At 41.0% G+C, this 12,343-nt stretch overlaps 1 protein-coding gene across 10 annotated transcripts in view; it reads right to left on the bottom strand.

Moving 5' to 3' along the window:
- Positions 1-12,343, bottom strand: part of DOCK8 (dedicator of cytokinesis 8) — a 266,032-nt gene that overhangs the window by 121,218 nt on the left and 132,471 nt on the right. For all 10 annotated transcript variants that reach the window (XM_060410909.1, XM_060410910.1, XM_042243384.2 and 7 more), the window contains 3 exons: positions 10,147-10,232; positions 4,965-5,031; positions 2,063-2,212 (listed from right to left, as the gene is read on the bottom strand). In XM_060410909.1, the coding sequence (XP_060266892.1) occupies positions 2,063-2,212; positions 4,965-5,031; positions 10,147-10,232 (303 nt within the window). The remainder of the gene's footprint in view (positions 1-2,062; positions 2,213-4,964; positions 5,032-10,146; positions 10,233-12,343) is intronic.

Raw genomic sequence — 12,343 nt, 5'->3', positions numbered from 1 at the left:
ATTCAAATAAATATTTGCTGAGTCCCTTCTATAGGGTAACTGTTAGGGAGACAAGGTGGTGAACGTGATAGACCTGAGCCCTATTCTCCTCAAGTTCATGGTCAGGAGCTTATCAAGAAAATTAGAAAGAAAGAAGAAATTTTTCCATGAGGTCAAGGAATTAAAATATGGTCTTTAAAATGAACTGTGAACAGAGATAAAGAATCTTTTAACTAGGACACTGAAGCAAAAAATTGGAATGCTATGACTTCACATGTATAGTGTGGCAGAAGAGAGGGGTCTCCAGAATTTGGAAGCAGGAGAATTCACATTTGACCAGACCAGCAGACACTATTCCCTTGGGCAAGGCTAACTCCAGGTACTTTGTGAGTCAAAGCTGCATGCTGATGTGCCAGGTTACTATATGGTCCTTCACGATTGATGCGTAAAAGAGATGCAAGAGTCCGCATAACCATGGCGGATCGGCTTTGGGGCATATCAAAATTGCCTGGGGATTTACTGGAGGTAAAGAGGCTACACTCAGGCCTATTTAGAGGGAAAGAAGCAACAGCTGTGGTTTACTGTAAAGAAAAACAAATCAGAAGAAAACCAGGGACTCTTACTGGACAGATTTAAATTTCTTAACTCTACCCAGACAATTTAGAGAATGCATATCATTGCCAAATGAATACATTTATGCATTGGAAAATTTTGGAATTCATTCAGTAAGTAATAGTAACTCACAGGTAACCACTGATACTTAGCTTACTACCTATCATGGGTTAGCCAAAATAAAGTCATCCACTGAGAAGTGGAGTTGGAAGTAAAATTTGGATCTATAGAACTAGTGTTGGCTTTTTGATTTCTCAGGCTGGAGAGAATTTACAAATTAACTCCAAGTTGAAAGGCTGCTAGAATGCACTTTAAGCTAATTTTCCTGTATATCTAAGTAATACTGCAATGAAAAGTATACATACTAAGTTTAATAACAACATATGTGTTTTTTTAGCAACAGAATTTTAATTGTACTTTCCAAAAACTTACACAAGTTCCCTTCAAACTATAATGACCTTCAGAATCTTTGCAAAATGGTATAAAGGGAACAAGAAGGGAAATACATCTGTCACTTAAGTGACTTCCATATTACCTGAACTTTTTGGAATCTGTATGCTACTCCCATGGGATCAAGGAGGAATCAATGAGATTATGTACACAAAACAGTATGCTAACTAGAAAATGTCCCAAACCTAGAATGCTAGGTGTACATGAAATCAAAACATCTGAACTTTTTTTAATTTGAGGGTAAAGAGTCAATCAGACTAATTATTTGGCTCAAGGCAGGTAAAATACTCAATGTTTGCTATTAACTTCTAACCAGCCATTTTGGGGGCTTCCCTGGTGGCTCAGAGGTTAAAGCGTCTGCCTCCAATGCGGGAGTGTAGACAAAGTCTCTGGTTTTCTTACATTGGTAGAGTACAACCTAGAAAGAAAGGTCCTTCCACTCAGAACTGCCTACAATGGTGATAAAAAAAAGGAACAGTGAAGCTTGGAAACTAAAACCCACATCTCAAACTGTCAGAGCCTAGATATTTGCAGACATTTAACTCTGGGTCTTTAGAAAATCATGAACAACATTAGGAGACTCTATCCAAGATTTTCTCCACAGCAGCCTCCCAGAACTGGATAGCTGAGGGGGCTTTCCTTGTTAGGAGGAACGGTGCTCATCCATACCAGGCTTTATTCCATAGTCACATCTACTCGTTGAGGGAGGTGTTATTATCCCCACTTAACAGATGAGGAAACTAAGTCTCAGAAAGGTTAGGTAATTGCCCAAAGTCATATAGGTGCTAAGTTGCAAAGTCAGGACTGAAACCTAGGACTGAATAACTTCAAAACTTGGAGTCATTCTAGTATCCAACACAATTTGCTTGAAAAGGAAAAGGAGGACAGTTGAGAGAGAAACAAAGTGAATCTCACAGAGGACATGTAGTACTTTCTGACACCTCTTTCACCCTAAACAGGCACTGGGACTAATGCAACAATGAGAACATCAGAATGTGCAAATCAGACTGTATCGAACCACCTTGGCTACTAGGTAGATGTCCGAGGATGGGTAGGTGACCGAGAACACCGCAGATCTTGCCTGACTGGATGCGGCAACAGACGGCGTGTGAGCACGGAGAAATCCTTTAAACTGGTCAGAGTTCAGGTCACAGTGAAAATTTTCTGAGATCTGTAAATGAGCGGCAAAATGAAAAAATGAATTACAGTTGTTCTCATGGTCTAAACATGTTAAGGGCTTCCCTTGTAGCTCAGTCGGTAAAGAATCTGCCTGCAGTGCAGGATCAAACCCAGGTTTAATCCCTGGGTTGGGAAGATCCCCTGGAGAAGGAAATGGCAACCCACTCCAGTATCCTTACCTGGAAAATCTCACGGACACAGGAGCCTGGTGGGCTGCAGTCCATGGGGTCGCAAAGAGTTGGGCACGACTGAGCAACTAACACTTACAAACATGTTTAAAAAAAAAAAAAGAGTGAAAAAGCCCCACCAAATTTCACAAGAGAAGTAAGTGTAATCATAGACATGGTTTATGATCAGTGCTTGCTAGAAAACCTGATACATATTTTGTCACAGTCTCTAGGTATTTTTGAGTCATTTGAGAGATGTTCTTTGAAACATTAAAATTTTTATTATCCCATCAATATCTCCTGAATACATTGATGTGCCAGGTATTGCACTGAGGAAAAACAGGGCATTACTTGGGCTCCCAATTAGCTTACAATCAAGAAGGAGGGAGAAGGCAAATATGTACTAACTACAGTGATCACACTCAGAGGAAAAAGCGTTGTGCAAGTTCCTGAGGGTGAGAGGTCATATCCAGTGGGGCAGATGGGGAATGCTTTCCAAGGGGGAGGTGAGTGAGATGGACAGACCCTGGAAGAAGATTCCACCAGGCAGAGCTGCAGGGTGACAGGTACCAGGGAGAGAGCACAGCACAGATGTCTCAGCAGCTGGAAAATCTGCAGTGACTTTAGTTAATACTGAGAAATCCAGCTTAACTCCGCCTAGGCTCTCGAGGGAAAGAAAGCAGATGAGAGCCATACTGAAGAAAGCCAGGTGTGGAAGGTGAAGAGTTTGTTTTCAATGTTTCAGGTAGTGAGGATCTGTTAAAGATTTTGAGCAAGAGTGTGACATGATGAGAGCTCCATGGATGGAGCGCTCGTGTTGGATGAGTAGTCCAGATAGCACAGTGTTACTTAAGGACCCTTGCAGAGTTGGTTCTCCCTTTACCACCAACAGATTTACAGCCAAGAAGAGGCTCCCAGGCAGAGACTGCATTTACCAGCTCCCTTGCAGTTAGGAGTAAGCGTGTGTGTGTGTGTGTGTGTGTGTGTGTGTGTGTGTGTGTGGTGTGTGTGTGCATGCACTCACTTGTGTCTGACTCTTTGTGACCCCATGGACTGTAACCCATCAGGTTCCTCTGTCCATGAGATTTTCCAGGCAAGAATACTGGAGCAGGTTGTCATTTCCTACTCCAGGGGATCTTCTTGACCGAGGGATCAAACCCACATCTCTTGTATCTCCTGCACTAGAAGGTGGATTCTTTACCACTGCGCTACCTGGGAAGCCGGTAACTAGATTCTCTCCAATGAACTGTGAGCAGGAGCAATGATGGGTCAAACTTCCAGGCTCCAACTCTACCCACCTCCACCCTCTGCTATCTTTTCCCCTTTTCTGGGAGCTGCAGTGGCAGTGACAGGAATGATTTAGGAGAACACATACCAAAGATGCCAGCTTGGGGTCCTGAATGACTGAGCGGAGCAAACCCCTGTTGACCCTGCGCCCCTGCCCCTACCCTGGGCTGTTAGTTATTTCTTTGGCAGCTATGGGTCTTATTTGCAGTATGCTGGATCTTTGTTGCATCAAGCGAGATCTTCCCTCATGATGCAAAGGGGCGGGCTTGGTTGCTCTGGGACAAGTGAGACCTTAGTTCCCCAACCAGGAATCAAACCTGAGTCCCCTGTACTGCAAGGCGGATTCTTAACTACTGGAGCACTAGGAAAATCCCTGGATTGTTAAGAAACAAACAATAGAAAGTTCTCCTTCCTTAAGCCACAAGTTCTCCATATGTGGCCCCCTGACCAACAGCTTCAGCATCAGCTGGGGACCTGTTAGAAATGCAAGTTCTCAGGCCCCCCACCAGACTTACTGCATCAGAAACTCTGGCATTGGGCTCAGCAACTGTTTTAACAAGCTCTCCAAGGGATTCTGATGCCTGTGCCATTTTAAGAACTACAGTTTTAAACCACTGAATATGTGTGTGTGTTCGTGGTGGGGTCTCCTGTTTTAGCAGTTAACCTATCCTCACTAATACAAATCTTCATAATTATTAATATTTATTTAAAAAAATACACAACAAACTTCTTAAATACCGAGTGGTTATAGTATTTGAGCAAGGGGGCAGAAGTGTCTCCCCTGGTTTTGCTATTTCTGTCCTTTAGGAGTTACAAAATGACTAAACATTAAAACACTCATGGAAAAGTCTTTTCAATTAAAAGCATGTTATACTTAGTGAGGACTCTACCCAATGGCAAATTTAGACTTTTACTGCACAAGATGCCTTCCATTCACAATAAAATGCAAAAACTCCGAAACTCAGGAAACATTATATGCATTGAGCTTGTTACAGCCATGTTTAAATTGCTTTGTTTTATGGGTAACCCCACATGTCACTGTATCAGTTCTCTGTCTCAGCCAGGCTATCAACTTTTCCTTCAAGATTCTTCAAAGAACATAAATGACAAACATTCCCAGGTCATGTCTTTAAAAACTACAAAGGCAATAGAACTGGACATATCAAAGGTCATTTGCTTTCAAATGTAATGTGTTTTTACTACACAGAAATGATATTTAAAGAAATGAACCCAAAGATTCCATGAACAATATATGATGCCCTCAGGGCTGAGTTATTTTTGTTTACTTACCTTTTTCCTTTCTTTAACATCATAGAGGGCAATACTGGCAAACAGAGGCTCAATTTCTATCTCAAACCTGTCAGAGAAAGAGAGAAAAGTCTATATGGATTTAACTTTGATAATTTTGAAGTTTCTGAAAATGCCAAGATACATAACCTGGTTAAAAATGTAAGTAGTTTCCAGAAGTATTTGGGTAGCTCCGCGCATATGAGAATCATATGAGAATATTAATAGAGCAATATGAGAGGTTCATAGAAAATCCCTAATCATTTGAGATCATGAACGTGCTTGCTGGTGGCCCTGCAACAGAGAGCATGTGGACTAGATCCTCCAGCTGATCCCACATGGCACTTCTTACTGTTGTGGCTGCTGGGTTTTCAGAGGGTTGAGTCTGTCTTAGCTAAAGGGCTTGTTTACAGTTTACATTTTACTGCCAGAATAGGTAGCTCTTATTATTCAGTGGCTATGGCTTTCAGCTTGTACAAAAAGAAAAGTTCAGTTGCTTTTCTTTAGACTTCTAGTGGGACCCCCAGAAGGAAAGAAGGTTATGATGTGTATGAATGTCTGGTCCTTCCATTGCCAGGGGGGCTTCTGAACTGAGGTGGAGGGAGGGAAGTGAACACAGCTGATCAACACTGAGGTGTGAGGATCCAACGAGAGCTAGAAAGAGCAGCTCTCATACTGGCCCTAATGGCCAATTTCCCCCGAAATGGTGGGCTGAAGACAAGAGAAGGCAACCCCAAGCACAACCCTGCTTGCTATAGGATGTGCGTGGAACAGACAAGCACTTTCTAAATGTTTCAGGTAACATACCAGGCTTCCCTGGTGGCTCAGACGGTAAAGCGTCTGCCTGCAATGCAGGAAACCCGGGTTTGATCCCTGGGTCGGGAAGATCCCCTAGAGAAGGAAATGGCAACCCACTCCAGTACTCTTGCCTAGAAAATCCTATGGATGGAAGAGTCTGGTGGGCTACAGTCCATGGGGTCACAAAGAGTCAGATACGACTGAGCAACTTCACTAACAACCTATGACACTGCCAGCTAAGAGCCCTAGTAATCAGGCCCTGGACCACCACCACTGCAGAAGTCATGCAAATTAGGTCAAATTCTGTTTTCAACTGTACGTGAGAGAATGGATTTATCATAGCTTTGTCTAAAAAGAGAATTTTTCAAAGAATATGTGGACAGAGGTAACCAGACAAGAGTTGGTCAAAAGACACCTTTGGAAATGAGACAGTGGGCATGATGGAAGAGTCACAGACACTGAGTCAGAGAGACCTGGGCTCTGTTCCCTCTCCCAGTCTGGCTAATTCTGGAATCTTCATTGGGTTACTGACTTTCCCCAGTTCCACTTATTTGTAAAATGAGGAAAAGATACTTACTCTTTCCATTTCCTAGGATTGTTGTAAGGACTGTGAAAGACAGTATGTGTAAACGTACTTTATAAACAATGTCAAGGAACCATCGTTATTCACAGTAGCCAAAAGGTGGAAGCAAACTCAGGTGTCCATCAAAGACGAGTGAATTAATAGAATATGGTATATGCATACAACAGAACATTATTCAGTCTTAAAAAGAAAGGAAATTCTGACACATCCTACCATATGGACAAACGCTGAAGAAACTGTAAGTGAGATTTGTCACTAAAGGACAAACACTGTATAATTCCATTTCCATAAGGGAATGGTGGAAGATAGAAATGGGAGTTATTGTTTAGTGGGTATAAAATTCCAGTTTGGGTAAGTGACAAGAGTTATGGAGATAGATGGTGGCAATACCTGTACAACAATGTGAATGTATTTACTGCCACTGAAATACTAGTGAAAAACGGATATGACAGCAAATTTTATGTTATCTGTATTTTACCACGAATAAAATTTAACATTATCATTTAATATTTTTTTACTTCAAATAAAATTTATCATTATCATTAACATAATTTTTACTATTCATATTTAAACATTTCAGGTTCACCTATAAGAACTTGCTTTCTTTTGTCCAGTTTATTTAAAGTAGTGAAAGCTACATCTCCCCTCTTGCAGGTATATGTTGGTATGAATACGATTTAAGACACTGGAGCAGGTCAAAGACTGAGCAAACACCAGAGTTCTCTTTAATTTCTGCTTTGGCAGTTTGGGGAAAAAATCATTAGAAACTACACTTCACAAATTTCGTCAGGTGAAATCCAAGTGACATGATTATTTTTTTAACAATAGTCTTAGTGGCCATGTCTTCCCATCTGTGAGAAGAGCTGCCATTTACTTATAGAAAATGTCTAGGAGGCTGAGTGTCAAGCATCAGAACGTAGAATTCCTCCAATCCCAAAAAGCAGAGTTACTGCAGCCAACAGTGGCCTGATGCACTTCCTGTGGGAGTGGGTGAGAGCCTCAGACAATAGGGTGGATTTCCTGAATGATGAATGCAGAGGGGGATGGAAGAGCCACTTCCACTTAGTCCTCAGGCTGAAGGGCTAAGAGTTTCCCCCAGCTGGGTCAGATCCCAGGGACCAGCGTTTGCCCTTATGTACCCATTGCTCAACACAAAGCTGGGTTATTGGCTGCTCATCTCTGTACAAGACAAAAAGTCCTAACTCCCCCACCAGCTGGTAGCACTGACTTGAGGAGAGTGCTACAACACAAAGGGAGCCCCACAACTGTATAAGCAGTCATGCTGGCTGGTGTACTGAGGAGAGGAATTGGGGAGGCTCCACACTAGAATTGGAAATTTACAGTACGTAGGAACTTTGGGATGACCTGGTCTAACTATTTTATTTATAAGAACTCAAAATTCCAGAGAAGCCCCCAGGGCTGAAATACAGTCTTGAATCCAAAATCCAAGTGCCCTAATGGCAAACCAGGTGCTGCCTAAGAGGTTCATGAATTGACTTCAACAGATGGATGACTTTCTTAATAGGCTATGAAAAATTTTTATGCCTACCTGGTTTTGCCTAGGTAGAGCATCATGGAAAAAGCAAGAGAGTTCCAGGAAAACATCTACTTCTGCTTTATTGACTATGCCAAAGCCTTTGACTGTGTGGATCACAACAAACAGTGGAAAATTCTTCAAGAGATGGGAATACCAGACCATCTGACCTGTCTCCTAAGAAATCTGTATGCAGGTCAAGAAGCAACAGTTAAAAATGGACATGGAACAACAGACTGGTTCCAAACAGGAAAAGGAGTACGTCAAAGCTGTATATTGTCACCCTGCTTATTTAACTTATATGCAGAGTACATCAGGAGAAATGCTGGGCTGGAGGAAGCATAAGCTGGAATCAAGACTGCTGGGAAAAATATCAATAACCTCAGATATGCAGATGACACCACACTTATGGCAGAAAGAGAAGAACTAAAGAGCCTCTAGATGAAAATGAAAGAAGAGAGTGAAAAAGTTGGCTTAAAACTCAACATTCAGAAAATTAAGATCATGGCATCTGGTCCCATCATTTCATGTCAGATGGGGAAACAATGGAAACAGTAAGAGACTTTATATTTTTGGACTCCAAAATCACTGCAGATGGTGACTGCAGCCATGAAATTAAAAGACGCTTGCTCCTTGAAAGAAAAGCTATGTCCAACCTAGACAGCATATTAAAAAGCAAAGACATTACTTTGTCAACAACGGTTGTCTAGTCAAAGCTATGGTTTTTCCAGTAGTCATGTACAGATGTGAGAGTTGGACTATAAAGAAAGCTGAGTGCCAGAGAATTCATGCTTTTGAACTGTGGTGTTGAAAAAGACTCTTGAGAGTCCCTTGGACTGCAAGGAGATCCAACCGGTCCATCCTAAAGGAAATCATTCCTGAATATTCATTGGAAGAATTAATGCTGAAGCTGAAACTCTAATACTTTGGCCACCTGATGCGAAGAACTGACTTATCTGAAAAGACCATAATGCTGGGACAGATTGAAGGAAGGAGGAGAAGGGGATGACAAGATGAGATGGTTGGATGGCAACACTGACTCTATGGACATGAGTTTGGGAAAGCTCAAGGAGTTGGCAATGGATAGGGAAGCCTGGAGTGCTGTAATCCATGGGGTCGCAAAGAGTCAGATACAACGGAGCAACAGAACTGAACTGAACTGAACTGAGAGCAGTTACAACTCAATAATTTCGAAAGTGCCTGTCATTTGAAAAAGTGGAAGAACTAATTCTCTAAAGCAATTGTCTGTAAAGAGGAAAGAGAGGCATGCAAGCACTCCAGGGTTAGGCAAGACAATCCACTGGAATTCAGGAAGAAAATAATTTATTTTAATTGATTGAGTTCATCCTTCAAAATGTTTCACTTATGCTTGTTTTGTAATACATGTAATATTTAATACACAAGTACAAAATTAATACACATGTAGAAGATGTGTGGCTTTTAAACACAATTAAAAAGCTAAAAAAGAATTGCTTCCAAGCAAACGTGACCCATGAGATGAATCTAGATTTCAGACATGTTCTCTTTGAAATGTGTGTTACTAAAGAAGGAAATGAGAAAATATTTAAGAAGTCAGGAAATCATGCAGAAAAATCTGGCTTTCTAGTTTCTCTTTAAAAAAAAAACCAGACAACTGATCAAAATGGGTCAGTTCATTTGGATGGCAAGAGTTGGCCCAAGCTAGCAGTGAGCGCCCCCGTAGGATAGTTTGGTACAGTCCCACTATACTCTGATGTCCTCTGGCACTGTAACTGAGTTTTTCATTGTGTTTTAATAGTGGTCTGTTGGGAAATGCATATAAATCTCTAAAAATAAAAAGGCTCTAACTTGTAGCATTTTCTGATTTCAATATTGTAAATATTTCTACCATTCTACCATGGGTAATTTCAAACTACCAATGTGACTTCACTGAATAAAGAGTTGGGAAGAGAAGCATACACTGAGCTCTCATGAGTTAGAGTGGACTCCAGCACACCACTGGCTTTTACTGCTATTTTTCTTAATGCAGGACATTTCGCTCAATTAATTACCTAGACATCTAACCTTAGTGTTCATCTTCCTTTTCATAGTAGAATGAGTGTCAAAGGCGTGGCAGGAATAGAATCTGGGGCTACCTGATTCTGAACTCTGGTCTTTCTACTACTTCACAGCGGCCCACTGTTAAAAGTGTGTTGGGGTCCTCCCCGATTCAAGCTCTGATGAGAAAGACAGTCTGTATCTGAAAGGCAAGACAGATCTCAATCGAGTAGGTAGTGTTTGCTGATACTTACTTCAGGGTCAGCAACTTGACCAATATTCTGTTTCCCAGATGTTCCTTGGGACATTCTGGTACCGGACGTATTTCCACAGCATCCTCCTATTATTAATCACATTGTAAAAGAAATCAGTAGTGAATTCCCATGAAATCAGCAGTGAATTAATCAGCAGTTAACCAAGGGAAGGGAAGACTACTATCTACCATGCAAGACAAGCTGCATTTGCTTTATTTCTAATCACAGAATAATACATCAACTTCTATAAGAGTTTATTATCCAACCCCCATGCTTCAAAGTCAGCATTTACAGCAAAGATTTTTCTCCTTTCAGACAACCAAACATTTAAGACAAAGAGACCAAAAGAGGAAGGAAGGAAATGTGAACATAGATAAGGCTTAGTAACATCCACCAGATGGCATTGCAAAATCTTATACCTATTGTTGACTTTTTTTTTTTTTTTTTAGCTGGCTCTAAGTACACAATCAGAATATTTCTCCTGCTGAGGGCTTTACCAGTAAACATGTAAGTTTCAGACTTGCGATCTGAGTCAGAAATTTTCACCTAAAGCTGTAAACCATTAATGCTGTAATACAGTGGCTTTCTTGGTTCAGTTTCCTTAAACAGATGATAGAGATTTGGGGCTGAATTTATAGGTTCTAAATAGACATGTCCAGCTAGACCTTGCTAAAGTTCTAAGAATTGAAAAGCTTAGTAATGACACATTAAGAAATAACGTCTGTCTATTTCACAACATAGGGACTGAAGAGTTAAAGGGAAGTATCAAGTATACATACAGCTGATTCACTTTGCTATATAGCAAAAACTAATGCAACATCGTGAAGCACCTATACTCCAAGGAAAATTAATCTAAAAATTCAAATGTGAACTATCACAGTATCTTAATTATAGTCATGGATGCAAAGACTGACAGTGCAAGTCATCCTGAGAACTTTAATTCCTGCTCTTGTAGTAGGTACACAAACTCTGACGAATGGTCTGCAGCTCACAAGTATCCAACGAATAGGGCCACGTTTAATTAAAAAATTATAATAAATTTTTTAAATTTATTCTTAATTGGAGGATAATTGTTTTACAATGTTATGTAGGTTTCTGCCTTATGACATGAAGCAGCTACATGTCCACTCCCTCTGGAACCTCCCTCCCACTCCGCCACCCCAACCCTCTAGTCCATCACAGAGCACCAAGTTGAGCTCACTAGCTATCTACTGTACATAAGGTAATGCATATGTTTCAGTGCTACTCTCTCTCAGTTCCTGGGCGATAAATGACATCCCGAATATCCAATAGCAACCAGAAGCATTTTTTAAAATAGCAATACAGTCGTCTTCTTATTAAATCTGTGCCCAGTTTGGTGGAATAGTCCCAGGCATAAACTCACCACCACTCTAACTTTCAATTCCCCTTTGTGTTAAACAGTTTGGTGGGTAGAACTGCTGAGTTGTTTCAGAGGAGGTACTGTTCTGATGCCCACACTGAGGTGAAGGCCCTCAGAGCAAGCTGGAACTTTCAGGGTGATCAGGACAGACACATCTGAAAGGAAAGGGGCCCCTTATTGGAAAACAGCCTCACTGTAAAAACTCTGCTTTTGGTCTGGATTCAAAACTTTGGTATACTTTTAAAAGGCTCTTCATTTGGAAAATTGTAAGCATATACAAAAGTAGAGAAAATACTGTAATGGAGCATACATAACCATCACCTAGCTTCAACAATTTTGACTTATGGGCAATTTGGTCTCATCCCTGGGTCAGGAAGATCCCCCAAAGAAAGGTATGGCAGCCCACTCCAGTGTTCTTGCCTGGAGAATCCTACAGACGGAGGAGCCTGGTGAGCTATAGTCCATGGGGTCTCAAAGAGTCAGACAGGACTGAAGCAGCTTAACACAGCACACAGCATGTACTCTCACTTACTACTCCCCTACTCAATGCTGGATCGCTCAGAACAAGGCCCCAGAGATCATATAATTTCATTAGTGAGTATTTCAGTAGAGACCTCTAAAAGATAAGGACTTTTAAAAACATATACTATAATGCTACTATTAATTTTATTTCCTATTTTCATGAAATACGTAGTCAGCTCCAAACTTCCCCAACTGTCTGGTTTTTTATAGTTAGTTTCTTAATTCAGGTTCCATCAAGGTCTATATGTTCATATGTTTCCCAAGTCTCCTCTAAACTATGTGAGTTTCTTGCAC

This window comes from Ovis aries, chromosome 2 (assembly GCF_016772045.2).
Source record: "Ovis aries strain OAR_USU_Benz2616 breed Rambouillet chromosome 2, ARS-UI_Ramb_v3.0, whole genome shotgun sequence".
NCBI lineage: Eukaryota > Metazoa > Chordata > Mammalia > Artiodactyla > Bovidae > Ovis > Ovis aries.
This window is presented reverse-complemented; position numbering and strand designations above follow the sequence as displayed.